This window comes from Podarcis erhardii (genome assembly GCF_964252035.2).
Source record: "Podarcis erhardii genome assembly, chromosome: 7".
Taxonomy (NCBI): Eukaryota; Metazoa; Chordata; class Lepidosauria; order Squamata; family Lacertidae; genus Podarcis; species Podarcis erhardii.
Window position 1 is genome coordinate 66,949,673 of NC_138511.1, and position 18,121 is coordinate 66,967,793.

At 45.0% G+C, this 18,121-nt stretch overlaps 1 protein-coding gene across 4 annotated transcripts in view; it reads left to right on the forward strand.

Annotated features, from left to right (window-relative positions):
• The window catches only part of RPS6KA1 (ribosomal protein S6 kinase A1), an 84,130-nt gene that overhangs the window by 41,531 nt on the left and 24,478 nt on the right, over window positions 1–18,121 (forward strand). For 3 of the 4 annotated variants that reach the window (XM_081868890.1, XM_081868891.1, XM_081868893.1), the window contains 4 exons: window positions 8,976–9,029; window positions 15,260–15,376; window positions 17,602–17,683; window positions 17,923–18,003. In XM_081868890.1, the coding sequence (XP_081725016.1) occupies window positions 8,976–9,029; window positions 15,260–15,376; window positions 17,602–17,683; window positions 17,923–18,003 (334 nt within the window). Of the gene's footprint in view, window positions 1–8,975; window positions 9,030–10,498; window positions 10,744–15,259; window positions 15,377–17,601; window positions 17,684–17,922; window positions 18,004–18,121 lie in introns of those variants that run through there. The other variant, XM_081868892.1, reaches the window with a different exon arrangement.

Genomic DNA, 18,121 nt, shown 5'->3' on the forward strand with positions numbered 1-18,121 from the left:
CCTGCCCTCAACAGATTACCGTATAGTCCCTCCAAGTGTCCCAACTTTTCATGGACAGTCCCACTTTTACAGAAGCCGCCTTGGTTTCTGATTTGATCCTGAAATGTCCCGCTTTTCCTTAGGATGTCTCTATTTTTATCAGAGAAATGTTGGAGGGTATGGAATTATCCAATCCCTGAGCCATCTGAAGGTAGCCCTGAATAGGGAAGTTCTCTTAATGTTTAATGTCCTGTTCATGTTCGGAAGCAGCCCAGAGTGGCTGGGGCAACCCAGTCAGATGGTTGGGGTATAAATAGTAACATTATTATTATGGAATAGGATGTTGGATGGTATGAGATTCCCCATTAGGGCAGGGATTTGCTGGGCTCCGTGTCGCAGGCAGCATGGCCAGTGGTCAGGGATAAGAGTTGTAGCTAAGCAACATCTGGAGGGCCACGGGTTCATTCCAACTGCTTTCAAATTCATGATGGGCATACCACACTTGGATCCCACCCTTCCTCCTAGAAGCTCAGTCAGGTAAGCATTTGTCCTCAGTGTAACCTTCACAAGCTTGTGAGGTAGCTTAGGCTAGAAGAAAGTGAGCGACCCGTGGTTGTGCCAAGGGTGAGCATCACAGCTGAATGTGAGGTGGAGATTCCAAGTCTCTATCCACTACTGTACTGTAGTGGTTTCAAAGTCTATACCTTGAAGGAATCCTCTTCACCTTGTTGAACTTCTGTTCATGCTTATAAAGCATTCTTGGACTTAGAGTGCATATTAAGTCCCATGTGGCCCCATACAGGCCTTTTCAAGGGATGCTAATAACTGCCTTGCACCAGATCAGACTTACCGTATTTTTCGCCCCATAGGACGCACTTTTTCCCCTCCAAAAATGAAGGGGAAATCTGGGTGCGTCCTATGGGGCGAATGCAGGCTTTCGCTGAAGCTTGGAGAGCGAGAGGGGTCGGTGCGCACCAACCCCTCTCGCTCTCCAGGCTTCAGGAAGACATCCGCAGCCTAGGCAGCCCTGCAGGAGGTCCGGCAGGGCTGTCTAGGCTGCGGATAGCAGCCTGCTTCCCGGAGCGTCGGGCGCCCTGAAAGCAGAGCGCCCAGCGCTTCGGGAGCTCATCCGCAGCCTGGGCAGCCCTGCAGGAGGTCTGGCAGGGATGTCTAGGCTGCGGATAGCAGCCTGCTTCCCAGAGTGTCGGGCGCCCTGAAAGCAGAGCGCCCGACGCTTCGGGAGCTCATCCGCAGCCTGGGCAGCCCTGCAGGAGTTCCCCGCAGGGCTCCCCACGCTGCGGATAGCAGCCTGCCTCCCGGCGGGCGGGGCGCCCTGAAGCAGAGCGCCCCGCGCGCCGGGCAGACATCCGCAGCATGGGGAGCCCTGCAGGAGTTCCCCGCAGGGCTCCCCACGCTGCGGATAGCAGCCTGCCGCCTGAGGCAGACATCGGTCAGCCCCACAAGCTCGGGGGACAGCAGGGAGGCGCAGCGCCGTTCCTCGACCTGGTTCGGTTTCCCCGACCTGCTTTTGGGGGGGGAAATAAAGGAAAACAATTTTTCCTTTATTTCCCCCCCCAAAAAAACTAGGTGCGTCCTATGGGACGGAGCGTCCTATGGGACGAAAAATATGGTACTTATTCATCTAGCCCACTATGGTTCAACCCTGACTGACAGTGGCTTTCCAAGTTCTCGGGCAAAGAAAAGCATTTCCCACCACCTGCTTACTGATCCTTCTAACAGAAGCTACTAGGTATTGAACCTGAGATCTTCACACGAAGCAGATGCATGCATGAGATACCTTGCAATCACTATGGATGAACTCTGTGTCCTCTAAAGTACACCCAGCGCTTCAGTGCCTTTATATTGTGGAGGAAGTTCAGTCATGGTGGGCGAGGTGTCTTTTTCGCAGAAGTGTGTCTGCTGTTAACTTCTTGTTTAAGGAGCCCTTGCTAAGGTTTTGCAGAACAGAAGAGTTCCTTGGAACACATTTGAGATCCCCTGCATAGGTTGAAGTCCAGCTTCAGGGTGGTTCTCCAGATGATGATCAAATCTTAACTTTCTCTAGAAAGTTCTCTGCACCCCTTGTTTGCTGCCATCTCTCTATGTATATGTCACCATCCTATCTCTATGTAAGGCAGGGATGGGGAACCTGTGACACTCCAGACATTGTTAAACTTTGACTCCCATCAGCTCCAGCCAGCCTGGGCGATGGTCAGAGAAAGTAGGAATTGTTGTGCAGCAACAACCACACCATGTTGGCTTCCTCTCTGTGAAGCATGTCATCTGTACCTGTCTCTGATCATAATGTTATTGCGAAGAAGGCTGCTTCAGAATGGCAGTAACTTTCTGCAAATGATACATTCATTCATTCTTTCATACACACACCTTACAATTTGGTGGTCGATATAGGGGAACTGTGTGGGAGTCGTCAGCTCTCCACGTTTCCACATCAATTTGTGATTTTTAAAAAAAGTCCTCATGAAGATTCATCAGCAAGTCAGTTCAAACATCTCTTAATGGATACATCTTTGTGTGCAAGTTTGCCAAATATACACATTTTTTGCATTGCAATTTCCCCTTATATCGTGCATCCTTCTGTGCAATTCTCAATAATATATGAATTCTGTATACACAATTTACCCTAGCATATGCACTTTTTGAATGCAGAGAAGTGCTAATTTTATAGGCCAATATTTTAAAGCTGTGTTTGGTTCACATATATTGTTTGGAAATGTGCAAATTAGGTAGATTCACATTTCTGCCTTTTCCCTATCTACGAAGCACATTAGGGATCACACCCGAGGTCATTCGCCCTTTCAGTACCTTTCTGATTCATCAGCTGGGCTGCATGCTAGAAGCACTCTGTGGTTTATCTATGGGGAAATTACACAGTTTCCTCTAGGCGGAAAGTTCCAAAATATGCCGAGATGACATAGCGCTGCTGCCCAGAGCAACCCTGCTGGCGTCCATGCTCAGGAGAAGGTGGCTAGCAGGCGATGGGAAAACAATTTCCTAGAGCTACAGAGATGATGAGGCTTCTCTTCCACACCAAGGCAAGTGCTATGATCCCTTGTGGTTGTTTGGGCTGGGCTGGGCTGTTTACAACACAGCTGCCCCCCTGCTGGTTTGTCTGCTTCGAGCAGGGGGCAGAAGGTCTGAGATGGATGTGTGATGAGAACTGAGGGCCTGTGGGCACCTTTTAAGTGTAGATTGTTGTAGAATTTGTTGCTAAGTTTTGGAAAGTCCAGAATTTTAGGAGGGCCTCTAAATTAAAGGGACAGGGGACATTGCCTTATACCAGCTGACATTGTTTTGTTCATCTAGCTACATGTTGTCTCCTCTTAGTGGCAGTGTGTGTCCAGGGTCTCTGGCAGGGAGAAGTCTTCCACCTTTGCCTGCACTTCAGGTTTTTCAAACAAATTCATGCGTTTCCACTGGCCATCGCTAAGTACTTTTTGCTGCTGCTGTTGTCCCAGCCACTGGATGGGGTTTGGAATATTGTTGTTGGAGTTGTGAAACTGTTCTGAAGTTTGTTTATACTGGGTATTTTAATGGTTGCAAGCTGCTTTGAGTGGACAATTTTAATTTTAAAAATGATGAGATATTTTTTGCAGCCAGGATTGAATGTGTCCCATCTGAATGCAGTGCTTGTGCTCTGCCACTCAGCCAGGTTTCTTCCATTTATTATTGTTATCATTGTTATTATTATTATTATTATTAGTAGTAGTAGTAGTAGTAGTAGTAGTAGTAGTAGTAGTTGTTGTCTGAAAAATATATTATATTATGGAGACTGATTTCCATGATCAAAATTACAGCTGCCTGGGCTGCTTCTTGTGGTGGCACCTTGACTTTTGGAAACTTCCCTTCCCATTTGCCTGGCACCAAATTTAATTTCTCCTCAGCACTGAATAAAAGCATTTCTTTTTTGCTGGGGCTGTGGGCTTTTCGTGGCTTTTAGATCAGTCTTGCTACCTGCCTTAAGTATCTGCTGCTGCTTTAATAGTGCTGTCTTAAACATTGTTTTAATCTAATGAAATGTTCGTTAGTTGCCTTGATTGAGGACACTGTTCTAAACGGCAGAACAAAATCATCTTAAAAGGATTTTAAGTAGGCTGCATTTGGCCTAATGGTAATTACACTGGGTGATATCGAGCTAAATCATACTCAAGAATAGATCTATAGAAATCAATAGGCTCTTGACTATTTATTCCAGTGGATCTACTCTGAGTTTGATTTAGTTAGCCTTTCCCAACCTGGTCCTCTCCTGGCTTGGCACTTTAAAATGGCCTGTTTAGGGCTGTTGTTCTGCAGGGTAAAGTGCCATGTATCAGGCGCCACCATGAAGATGGAGAAGGGATAAGTTAAGGGTGGGGAAAAATTTTGGCCTGGCAAGCCAGATCTTTTACCTCCTCATCTCCACACCACAGATCAGCTATTGACACCAGGGGACTGATAGGTAGGTGCCCCATGCACTTGTCACAGCCCAAGGGGGGAGGGGGAGGGTCTGCTGATTGGAGTACACTAGACTGAGGCCAATTCCTGTTCCTTCCTGAAAGTGAATTGCACTAAAATGTAGGTGTTTAGTGGTATGGATGCACAAAATACTGTACAAGAAACAATAACGTGTATCTTTCTTGCTTTATGCAGGGTACACTTTTTCCTTTTAGAGGGGTCAATAGCTCAGTACTGTCTGCACTGATTGGCAGCGACGATCCAGGGATTGACTTTTTCCCCCCCACACAAAGCCTGTGCTACACCCACTGAACTGCATTTACCTCTGTCTGTCAATTTGGCTCCCGTTTCCGATAAGCCTAGCAAGTATTTCATAAATGAGTTGCCAGGGAATTTTGCCCATACTGTTCCTTGCACCTTAAAAAAAAATAAACCCCAAACCTAAACCATCTAAAGAAGCTGTGAAGAAGCTAGTTCCTCTTTATCTTGGAATACAAATGAACATCCTGTTTCCAAAACCACCTGCAAGATACGGAAGCGGGTGAAATGGCAAGAAAAGACCGTATGCACACACACACACACGCACACGCACACACACACCTTTTCTTAACGGAAGGGGGATGTGCAGGATACTCTTGAGAGCAGGGCTTTGCCTACCAGAGGAAGCACAGCAAATCAGTTAACCGGCATTGCCCAACCTGGTGCCCTCCATATGCAACTCCCATCACCCCTTCCGTTGGAGCGTGGGGTGCGGAGAGCTGTTGAGCAATGAATTTTCAGCAAGGAACCCCCTTAAACCTGCAAGAGGCACTTGGTGCACCTCACCACTGACACCCTTCTTGGATGGGCTCCACGCTGCGTGAGGATAGCAGCATCAGCACTGGATTAGTGTTTGCCCTTTCTTCTTCAGATTTTAAATAGTCAGATACTTCCCGGTTACAAGTTTGCGGCTTCTCTTTTCGGCCTGGGCTCAGAGAAACCCAATTGTTCCAGAAATGGTTCCCTCTTCTTCCTGCCAGCTGTAGAGACTTTGCTGCAGATTGAGATAAGTGGAAGTAAGAACAGCTTTTTGCAAGGGACTCTTTACAGTTCACTTAGAGAGTCCTGCTTGCAGGAGGCTTGCGGTTTGAGCATTTATTTGGTTCATTTCCTCTGTTGTGTTTTTGTGTTTGTTTTTAAAGTGTGTTAAAGAGCTTATCCTCATCTCTGCACATTTAAATAAGCATGGGGGTGGGGTGGGTTCGTTACATCCAAACTTTTTCAAGAGACATGCCCTTCAGATGTGTTCCTCTTTGCACTTAAGCAGTTGTGGAGGCAGAGCATCTAGGAGATGAAGTAATTTACCAAATAAAAATGAAATTGGTTGCTCCTTGTCGTCCCCTTCCTCGCACGATGCAGGTGAAAGACAAGTGTCCTTTAAATGCCAACAGGCAGAGAGGCCTTTTACCTATATGCAACATTATAATAATTGCTCCACTCATCATCATTATTTTTTAAATTTGTTTATTATGCCATCAATGCACATGGTACTTTGGAGTTACACAGGGCCGGTCTGGTGGAGTGGTTGGGTTGAGACTAGGGAGGCGAGGAGTTCAAGTCCCTTTTCAGCCATGAACCTTATTGACTGGCACTGGATCTGTTGCTGTCTGGGCTGGCCCTGCCATTTGTTAAAATGAGTCAGGAAGATGAAAGAGTCACATCCTTACTCCATTGACAGCAGTGCCCCGCCAACCTAAGTCTGCCCATGTCAGTCCTCACCTGCTTGCCTTCTTACATGCATCCAGTTTGGGGGGTGCTCAGCTTCCTCGTCCTTAGTCTCAGTGTTTCCCCTTGTAGAACTCAATACGTAGGGGCAAAACTAGAATGAATGAATGTAAGACAGAGTTGTTCCGCCTGGCCTTTGGCTTGGAATCAACTTGACCCCCCCCCATCCTTTTTCCTTTCTCCTTCTGTGATGGAACTCCTATTTGGGGACTTCCTTGGCTTTTTTTCTGGCCCACGTAGGACCAGTCTGGATAGTTGGCCTTGGTAAAGATTTGAGGTTTTCATCCCCAAAACGTTTTTGATTTGAGTTTCTACTGAAATGAGGCTGCATTTTAATGTTGTATTTTAATCTTGTTTTTAAGTTGTATTTTAATCATTTGTTTCATACCGGGTGTTAGCCGCCCTGAGCCCGGTCTTGGCTGGGGAGGGCGGGGTATAAATAAAAATAATTATTATTATTATTATTATTATTATTATTATTATTATTATTATTATTATTTTATGAGGCTCTGCTTGTCACTGCTTCTGGCTCCTCCAGCTACTGTCGTGCTGGCTGCCTTCTTCCCACCAGCCTTAAAGGTCAGGTTATTTGTTCTAAATCTTCCAACATTCAGCTTCATTGGATGCCCACGGGTTCTCATGTTGTTCTCCCTCCTTCATAACTTTTCAATGTCAACTTTCTCCATGCCATGCATAATTTTATGAACTTCTATCAAATCACCTCTTTCTTGCCTTTTCTCTAAACCAAAAAGCTTACGGGATTGCACCCAGGACCTTCATCATGCAAAACAGGTGCTTTATTACAGAGCACATCAAGAGTGCTTACAATTAACTTCTGTTGTGGATGCATGCTGCAGGAATGAAAACAGGAGGTTTTGAGAGAGGATTCCTACTTGAGTTTCAGCCTGTGCTAGTACAAGATCTCAGGAGTGATTCCTAACTCTTACACACAGACAGTTGGACATAGAATCATAGAGTTGAAAGAGACCACAAGGGCCATCGAGTCCAACCCCCTGCCAAGCAGGAAACACCATCAGAGCACTCCTGACATATGGTTGTCAAGCCTCTGCTTAAAGACCTCCAAAGAAGGAGACTCCACCACACTCCTTTTCAGCAAATTCCACTGTCGAACAGCTCTTACTGTCAGAAAGTTCTTCCTAATGTTTAGGTGGAATCTTTTTTCTTGTAGTTTGGAACCATTGCTCCGTGTCCGCTTCTCTGGAGCAGCAGAAAACAACCTTTCTCCCTCCTCTATAAAGACTAAGGAATCAGGACTTTCATGTGGTGGGCACCAACACTTTGGAATTCCCTTACCTAGAATATGAGGCAGGCACTATCTTTCTCTCATCTTTTCAGCATCTACTGAAGACCTTCCTCTCCCAACTAGCCTTTTAAGTGGAGGTCATTATCCCAGTCTGAATTTGCATTGGAACTATTTTAACTGTTTTTTAAAAGTGAAATTGTGCTGAAATGTTGCTACTGTTTTTATACCTGGAATTGTTTTTGATTGTTTCATATATGAAACTGTTTTGGATTTGTTTTTACACTTGTTTCATGATTGTAGCTGTTTTACTTGGCTGATAATTTTTTCCAAAGTTTTTCTAAAGTTCAAGTTAAAGACCTCTCAAAGAAAACAGAGAATGGATTAATGACCTTTTATTGTATTGATAGTTTGCTTTCTCATTTGGTGAACTGACAAGAAATTGTACGTTAGGAACAAAATTGGATGAGATTAGGACAATGGAATTTATGCTGGTTGAGCATGTTGTGTTGGTCAGAAAAAATTACCCATCCAAGTTCCAAATGAATTCTTGAGGTTGCAAAACTGTTACATTGGTCACATCTTTTAAAAACACAATGAAAAGAAGGCATTTAAGCTACCTGTGGCATTCTTGTTGATTATTTTTGTAGAGTTAATCATGCCACCTAACAGACGAATATAATTTATTGTTAAATGGAGTTCAAATAATATTAGCTAAAGCACAAAACATTATGTAAAGAAACTTACATTGGTCACTATGGAATTACTCCATGACTTGTCTGCCACTATTCTGTAAAGAGTATATAAACCTGTTGGCCCTTACCCAGTACAGTGGTACTTCGGGGTACAAACGCTTTAGGTTACATATGCTTCAGGTTACAGACTCTGCTAACCCGGAAGTAGTACCTCAGGTTAAGAACTTTACCTCAGGATGAGAACAGAAATCGTGCGGTAGCAGCAGGAGGCCCCATTAGCTAAAGTGGTACCTCAGGTTAAGAAGAGTTTCAGGTTAAGAATGGACCTCTGGAACGAATTAAGTTCTTAACCAGAGGTACCACTGTACCAAAAAGTATCCAAATTCTGCCATCGAACACAAATATGTATGTAAAACTTTTTTGTGGCATATCAGCATTGCTCACTGCCTGCTGCTTCTATGATTCAAACTGATTTTGTCACAGAGAAGAAAATGGCAAAGAAAGATTCACTTTCTTTCTTCCATTCTTTTTCTGCTGCTGCTGCTGCTGTTGCTACTACTACTATATCAGTATGAACTGGGAATTTTACCAGGAAAAATTGAAATCTAAGGTTCAGTAGATAATTGTACTATGTGTTGATGAGCATGGAAGTCACAACCTTTTGTTTGTGCTATACTTTTGACATTTTAGAGGGACAGCGGCAATTTGGCTATGTCCACAATTTGATATCCATGCTTCAGATGAACATATTTAGAAAGTGTTGCTGTTGTTTCAGGTTCCATAGACCTCCTGCTCAGACACTATTTTCTCATTTTGTTTTGCAGGCAAAACGGAACACCACTTGGATAGAGAGAGACAATGTGAACACAGCAGATAAGGTAAAAATTGCATGCTTGCGGAACACCTGTTTGGGAGAGATGTCTTAATTTGTGTTCTCACCTTACTTCACAAGCAGATACTGGGAGATGGGCTGATTATTTCTGTACAAGATTTGAGTTGAGTTAATGTAAGCTGTCTTTCTCATTCTTTCCTTTTGAGGTCATACTGTCTTTGTGCTTTTCACTCTGCGTGAACTGAAGTTTGGAAGGGTGGAAATAGGTTATCTAAGCAGGGAAGATAGGACGGCATTGTTAGTCACATAACAACGAATTCACCAATACAACCCAATCCCCAAAATCAAACATGGCAGACTTTTCAGTCTCTTGCAGACTGAAGGGCTACAGCTAACATCCAGACTGAAGGGTTACATTGAACATCAGCTGCCTGTTACAAACAATTCATATTTCCATTTTCATGAATGAAGCAGGTAGCAAAAACCAGCAACTGGGGGCTGTTCTACAGTTCTGCATCTTGAAATTACAGTATTACAAATAAGGTTTTAGCCCTCGAAAATTTTTGATGTGGACCAAAACTGAGATTTTAGTGAAGAATTTGTTTTGGGTTTTATTATTTGTACAATCACTTTCATGCACTTAGAAAAAAACAAAAGAGAGAAAGTGGATCTCTAAATTATATCCACTACAGTATTACAGGCTAATGACTTGATAAGGTGTGTATATGTAATATGTTACAGGAGCCACATAAAACTTGTTCCACATTGTAAGAAATTGATATTTTAGTGTGGGAGCACCTACACTCTGGAATTTCCTGCCTACTGACATCAGGCAGGTGCCTGCTAAAAATATTTTTCATTTAGGAAAGCCTATCCAGGCAAGTTGAATGTTGAGGTGTGTAAAAACTGGTTTTAGCTGATTGCTGATTTTGACTATTATTTATAATGTTTTTAAAAGTTGGTTTTTTACTCTTTTTATTGACAATTTTCATTGTTTTACTCTTTTGTAAACTACCTTGAGTGTTTTCTTAAGAATCAAGTGGCATGTAATTTTTGTGAAATGAATAAATATGGATAAACACACACAAACATAGATACACATGTACACAGAATGAGAAAAACAACCTGACCTTTGCCTGCCTGGAATGTAGCCTACTGATAAAGGTCAGATTCCTGTCCATTGTCCCACCTACGTCTGCCTCTGGGCCCACCTGCCATCATCATGTGGCCCTCCAGAAGTCTGTTCATGAAAGAAATGTGGTCCTCGTGCTGAAAAAAAGGCTCCCCACGGCCCCCTGCTACAAGAATTAAGGGGAGAGGCTTCCATTTGAACAGGAAAAAGTGGAACTGGAACATGAAAGAAGCTCGAAGGTGTTTAAAGTGAACTAACCACAAGTGTTTTGGTTTGAGGGAGGGCCGGAAGTGCTGTTTTTAACCTGCTTTGCTTCTTAAGGCGGCCCTACCTCCCTGCTTCCGCTTGGCTTGGCTTTGGGTACATGTATCAGCGGCTGGTCCCCTGTGAGACCCAGAGTGCGCCCCAGCTGATGGTCTGCCTGCAGCCACCAGCCATGCTCCCTTAGGGGACCTTGGGGACCTTGTCATGAGAGATGTGCCGCTCTTGCCAGAGTGGGACGATGAGTGTGGCTAAGGAACCCAGGCTCCCTCGCATCCTTGCCTTCCTCACGCTATGGATCAACGGGAAGCGCCGCCCCGAGCCTTGCAGCCTCCCGCCGCCTCCCGCAAGCAACCTCAGCAACCTGGTCAGTACTTTGGCTTGGATGATGGCTTTTTCTTCTCCTTTGGGTGTACTCTCATCATCTGGCTGGTCCAAATGCCAGCTTGTTGGAAAAAAGCAGGTCTGGGTGTGGTTGGTGCCAGGAATGGGAACTGTATATATGAGTCTTGTTGAAGAAAGGAGGGATGCAGAAAGCTGCCTTCTACTGAGTCAGACCACTGGTCCCTCTAGCTCAGTATTGTCCACACTGACTGGCAGTGACTATACGGCATTTCAGACAGGGATCCCTCCCAACCTTATCCAGAGATGCCGTGGATTGAACCTGGGATTTTTCTCATTGCAAAGCAGATGCTATCTACCGCTACAAATGGAAATTTCGGTTCTCCATTTCGGTTCTCTCTGTTTCTTACTTTTTCCTGTCGTAAATTCAGCACTTTACATTTCTGCAGCAATTTGTTAGTAGTTGTTGTTGTTTTTTAAAAGTTTGTTCATCTTTAAAGATTCACCATCGTGTCTGTGCAACTTTCTCCTAACAAACACATATTATATGAAGTTTTGACTAATGTACAAATTTTTGCAAGCAATTTCCCCAGATATACAGCATTTTTTAAAGACTTTGGTCATTTGGAGAGCTGCATTGCAAAATTTGGAAAGATGTGGATTTCGAAGGATAGCTGCATTTCAGTTCTCGTATTGTTTTGGAAAGTGCAGATTCGATAGATTCGCCTTTGAATACAAACTGAGTCAAATGTCTCCCCATCTACCCTGAGCTGCGCAAATATAAATAATGAACAAGCCGAGGTGGAGAGCTTGTGGCCCTCCTGATGTCCCTGGACTACAGTTCCCATCATCTGCGGCTATGCTGGCTGGGGCTGTGGGAGTCTATTCTGGGTAGGACTATACTGAGTACCTTTACGTTTTTTATACTGAGTACCACCCACAATTTTTCCTTTTTGTAAACAAAACATAGGAAGCTGCTTAAAGTGACTCAGATCTATGTTCCATCTAGCTCAATATTGCCCACACTGACTGGCAGTGGCTTTTCAGGGTTTCAGGACAGGGGACATTCCCAGCTCTACCTGGAGTAGCCAGAGATTGAACCTAACACCTTCTGCGTGCGGAACGTGTGCTCTCTTCCAATGAGCTTATGGTCCTTCCCCTTAAAATAAAGTTAAGATTCTAGTCCTCATACTTCTGCATAAAGAACTGCATTAAATAGAAACATAGCCCTCTACTGAGTTAGACCATTGATCCATCTAGCTCAGTATAGACTACACTGCCAGAATCTCCCCAGAGTTTCAGATGGGAGTGTTTCCCAGCTGTGCCTTGAGAAGCTGAGGATTTAACCTGAGGTCTTTTAAATGCAGTGCTTGTGCTCTACCACTGAGCTATGGGCCAAGCAAATCAGTTACCATGCCGTGGTTGCAGCCCTCTGTAAATGTGACATCTGAGTTTGCTTCCTCAGTCTTCTTGTTTCTGATACAAAGTCTGTCTCTTGTTTGATATTTCCGTCTCAAGACGGTGCCAGTTTCAAGCATTGGCATTTCCTCAGTCTCCCCCTGAAATGAAGAGGAAAGTTGAGGGGGGCGGGCAAGGCTGCCAAGAGGCAGACAGACTCCTTGGTTTTTTTTTCTTCCCCAGAACTGCTCATGTAGCTAAGCAGATGGCTTTGGGGGTGGGGGTCTACTTCCTCCATGTGCCAGCCACACTGACTCTGTTTTGCAACAAACAAGCATGTTTGCTGTAGGGTGGTGGGTAATTCTGGTGGCGCAAACATTCACACTCGTTGCCACCCGCCAAAAAGCGACGGGAGTAGATGGCAAAATGTACTGCAGTGCTTAATATTGTGGGAGGCGAAGGGAGGGAGAGTGCATATGTTAATTGTGGGGAAACAGCAAATGTTTGCAAGCCACCAAGCTGCTGACTTGAAAGCTTTCCTGCAGACAGAAGCATGACACTGAGGCAAAAGCCAGAGTCTGGTGGCTTCTTTAGATCAGAGACAGGGGAACCTCGAGCCCCAGGGACCAAATATCGCCTTTCAAGCCTCTATCTGGGCCTCTGGTCTCTCCCCAGGCCACAACCCCTACATAGCCATACCCCTGACAGGCCATGTTGTGCATCCTCCTTGAGTGTTTTTGCCTAGCTGGATTGCATCCTTGGACTCCGACAATGCCTCTTCCTTGCCTGAATGGAGGTTTTCACACCTGTACACATGCATCCCTGTTCCTTCTTCCCCTTCCCTTCAATCTGACTTCTCCCAGCAGTTTCTCCAAAGCTGCTGTCTTTTGGCAGCTGCTAGGGTCCAGTGCCCTGGCAAGGTCCTTTCCAACCTGGAGCCATCCCTAGGTATCTCACAAGATAGCTGTGCATGCAACTGCTGCTGACCCTTCTCTCTTCACCAACACCATCCTTAGTGATCTGCTTAACTGATGCCAAATGTTTGGACAGCTTTACTTGGCCCCAGCAGTAAAGCTGTCCAAACATTGCCCCTCCTGAACTTGTGCCCAGATCTGCTTCCTGGAGCCAAGGCCCTTTGCTCCTGTTCACTGTAAACTGTGGCCATGCTTGGGGTGGGGCAGTGTCCATGTAATGTATGAGTTGACAGATCCCACAGTGTCTTGACATTGTTTATGGAACGCTGGATTTCTCAGGGCTGTGAGTGACTCAGACTCGTGTGCTGTCGAATCTCACTCTGCAGCTACCTGCATTTGCGTAAAGGATGTGCAGCTGGTCTCCTCAACTGCAGGAAGTGAGATAAATGCTAAGCACCGCAGCCCTCCAGATGTTGTTGGACTCCAACTCCCATCAGCCCTGACAATTGGCCATGCTGACAGGGGCTGATGGGAGTTTGAGTCCAACCGCACCTGGAGGCAGCTAAATAGGAGCTCCTTTCAAAGACTGCCACTCTCACAGATGAATTTTAACAGGGAGAAATGTAAAGTATTGCACTTGGGCAAAAAAAATGAGAGGCACAAATACAAGATGGGTGACACCTGGCTTGAGAGCAGTACATGTGAAAAGGATCTAGGAGTCTTGGTTGACCACAAACTTGACATGAGCCAACAGTGTGATGCGGCAGCTAAAAAAGCCAATGCAATTCTGGGCTGCATCAATAGGAGTATAGCATCTAGATCAAGGGAAGTAATAGTGCCACTGTATTCTGCTCTGGTCAGACCTGTTGGAGATATGTGCAAATGTGTATGTGAATCCGGTCTTGGGTGTTTGATTTTCGTTGTTGTGTATACTGTGTATATACGGACAATGACAATAAATTTATCTAATCTAATCTAATCTAATCTAACCTCACCTGGAGTACTGTGTCCAGTTCAAGGACACTGACAAACTGGAACGTGTCCAGAGGAGGGCAACCAAAATGGTCAAAGGCCTGGAAACGATGCCTTATGAGGAACGGCTAAGGTTGCTGGGCATGTTTAGCCTGGAGAAGAGGAGGTGAAGGGGTGATATGATAGCCATGTTCAAATATATAAAAGGATGTCACATAGAGGAGGGAGAAAGGTTGTTTTCTGCTGCTCCAGAGAAGCGGACACGGAGCAATGGTTCCAAACTACAAGAAAAAAGATTCCACCTAAACATTAGGAAGAACTTCCTGACAGTAAGAGCTGTTTGACAGTGGAATTTGCTGCCAAGGAGTGTGGTGGAGTCTCCTTCTTTGGAGGTCTTTAAGCAGAGGCTTGACAACCATATGTCAGGAGTGCTCTGATGGTGTTTCCTGCTTGGCAGGGGGTTGGACTCAATGGCCCTTGTGGTCTCTTCCAACTCTATGATTCTATGATTCTATTCTATGATTCTCTGTTGTGTTGCTGTTTACCAAAGGAATGCATGTTGCATCTGCCAGCACCTTGTCCACCTGAATGTCTTCTACATATTATAAATATAATGTGGCCGTGGCATGTCCCTTGATTATAATAGGAAAATCCCTATACAAACACTGTAAGAGTTCATAGCACTTCATACACTTGCACTGCTTGCTCAGTGCTGGCAATTCAGTACAAATGCACAAAGATGGGTTTTGTGTACAACCACCAGCATCTCGTTCGCTTGAGCTTGCATGATGGGCTCAAGCATATTTTTGTGCTTGGAATCAATGGGGCAGTTAAGTAATTTTAGACTCTGAACTTAATGGTTTTACTGGGAAGGGAGAGCAGGTACTTTTAAAGATGGTTAATGTGTATTACTTGATTTAACTTCAACCAGCCCTGCTGTGCATTCTACTAAATCCAGCAGGTTTCTTGGCCCAAAGTCCTGCCTTGACAGTGCCTCTGCTTGGAATCAAGCAAGCAGTTAACAAGCAGACTGGCCACGGGGGCAAGGATTCTGACCCTTGACTCTCGTGCTATTCAGTGGCAGTAAAACGTAAAGAGATTTTGACACTGGTGAGAGAATTAGGCTGTTTTCTGCAAGCTCAAGAGCATTGTATAATCTCTGATTGTCTTACTGTTCTTTTTAAAGCAAGAGGTCTTCTGGTCTGTGGGACCAGCTAACCTTTTTTTCCTTTTTTTCTTTTTCCTCTTTAATTTTAGAATGAAGGCTCTGTCCAAGAATATACCATCACATACCTTGTGAAAGAGGGGTCTGAGAAGGCCGATCCATCACAGTTTGAGCTTCTTAAAGTCCTGGGACAGGGTTCGTTTGGCAAAGTGAGTTCACCTTTTTGGTGTCTGTTAGCTGAGCTGGGTGTCTCATGCTCTCGAGAGAACTCCAACACTGTGCATGAAAAGGATGTGTGCTCTACAGTATTGTGCAAACTTTTTTGGTAGTCTGGATGCAGCCTTTGTCCTTTTTGCAGGGAATCTAGAGTGGAGGCAGACACAAGGGCACATTTATGTGCACATCCTAGCTTTTTTATTTGTTGGAAGCTCTGGCCAAGGCTTCTACTTTCCAGTTGGTCAGTAGGCCCTGCCTACTCATCTGTGGATCTTTTGCCTCTATGTGGACTAGAAGCTTAGGATTTCTGGCTTCATCTGAGACAAGATCCTGTAAGTGCAGAGTCTAGTAGTGGAACAAATTTGCCTGGGAGTATCAGGGCCCCAGATTAGACCTGCATGTTACATTTGCCAACACAAAAATGACTGTTCTGGTGAGCCCATCATTTAATGCTTTATTATGGCCTTCTCTAACCTGGTATACCCCAGATGCTGTTGGACTCCAACTCCCACCAGGCCCATACAGTGTGACCAATTGTCAAGGGTGGTTAGTGTTGTAAGAGGGCACCTGGTTGGGAAAGGCCGCTCTACAAAGTCTTCAGCAGTATGTGTGTTTCCGGAAGTAAGCTGCATTCGGTTCAGTGGACTTATTCCCAGGTAATATATCTAGTAATCTTCTGGCATTTTCACTGGCCAGGTTTAATTCAAATCCATCAAACCTCCTTTGGGGAAGGTTCTCAGGCAGGGTGGAAGGAGAAAGAACTTGCCCACGTGAAGACCACCTGGTGAAAACCCTTACACATATGGTTCTTAATTGTAAACTGTATGCTGATCTCCGTCAGCAATTTCTAGATCAACTCTGCATCCCCAAATGGAAACCAGAGTTGCAGGTCATACATTTTCTATTACTGGGGAATGATCAGGAGCTTACCAAGTTATTGGCTAAATATCTCTATTTGGTTTTTTGTCATTGAAATACACTGCAGACGTCTGATCTCCCTGGAGACCTAGAGATGTGACGACAGACTTCTTTGCCTCCTTTCTTTTAGCAAATGTTTTGTGCCACTGGGGAAGTGGTAATTCTGTATTGATTTGTTTTGGATGTTTGTATGTGATGCCAATAAAAGGTCTGATGATGATGATAGTAACCTTCTCTGAGCTAGTGCCTTCCAGATGTAGAACTCCAGCTCCCATTATCCCTTGTCATTGGCCATGCTAGCTGGAGCTGATTGGAGTTGTAGTCCAACACACCTTGGCCCATGTAGCTTCATTTATTTCAGTGGTGGCTGCCAGTGGTGGCAGAATACTCAACATTTCACGCATCTTCTTTTAAAGTAAAGTAGTAATACCTCTGATCATGTACACAGCACCTTGCCACTCAGCTGCTACACACACGCACACACTTAGAGCAGTGCTTCCTTTCAGGGCAGGCAGCTGGGTTCCCAGTCAGGCCTTGAGGCCATTTTGTTCTTATAAATGGAGTACTTAACCTTCCATTGCAGCATTCATATAACACAGTCCAAAAGTGTGGAGCAAACACAGAGATGGCATTGCTTCAAGCTGCTCATCCACACCCAGATTCAGTGGCAAGCTGACACATTCTGCCCTGGCTGCGGCTTCCATAAAGCACCCAGACTCTGTTGATCAGCTGATTGTCAGGGCTTGCACATAGCTCCATGCGCAAGTGCCAAAGCCCTATCACCTGCATTGCTCTGTGTGCAGTGTTTGCGAGCGCCAACAATCAGCTGTTGTTCAGCTTGGGTAAAAACAGGTCATCTGACATCACTGTGATGTCAAGTGACTGACAGGTTGGGGACTCTGCCCCACCTGTCAAATATGTCTCATAGGCGATGGAGGAGGTAAGGACCCAGCTCAGTTCTCCACTCCTGCGTAAAGGCCTTCGGATCTGAGGAAAGGCTTGTCACACTCAACTTATCCTATCTCTAGGCATAGACAGGTAGGACAATTTGGGGTTTTGCGGAAAGGGTGCAGCATGGCAAAATGCAGAGGACAGACCTCATTTTTAAGATGAGAACAGCCCCATCCAGTGTTGGAATTGGCAGTTGCAGTCAACTTAATTTATTGGCTTGAAAACACCAGGGAACAGTTACAAGTTGCCTTCTCCCACCTCCAAACTTCAAGGTGCTCCTTTCACTGAATTTTTACTGAGTGTGACTCTCTCTCTCTATTTCTTTCTGTCCTGGCCTTTCTCTGTGCAGGTTTTCCTCGTAAGAAAAATCACCCCACCAGACAATGGCCACCTTTACGCCATGAAGGTCCTAAAGAAAGCCACCCTGAAAGGTAACGAGCCCCACTTTGTGCTAGGAACCTGAATGAACCAGGAAGTTGTGGTGCAGGGGGTACATTTCAGGCACACATCATCCTTGGCCATCATTATCCTCGTGCTCACTTGCCCCTGCTAAATGTCAGTTTGATGTGGACCTAGACTAGCTTTGGGTTGAGACTCAGTCTTCAGAGTTGATGCTGGGTGCTTTTTCCCCAGTTGTGATACGTCTGAATTGAGCTTTCTGTGTTGACAGTGCGTGATCGTGTAAGAACAAAAATGGAAAGAGACATTTTAGTAGAAGTCAACCACCCATTCATCGTGAAACTCCACTATGGTGAGTGCAAAACTTCACCTTTCTTCTGGCATTCTCTGTCTCTTTCCACCTCCCTCCCTCCCTCCCCCTTGAAATTCTTCCACTTTCTGAACCAAATCTCTGTTATCCCCACCTATTA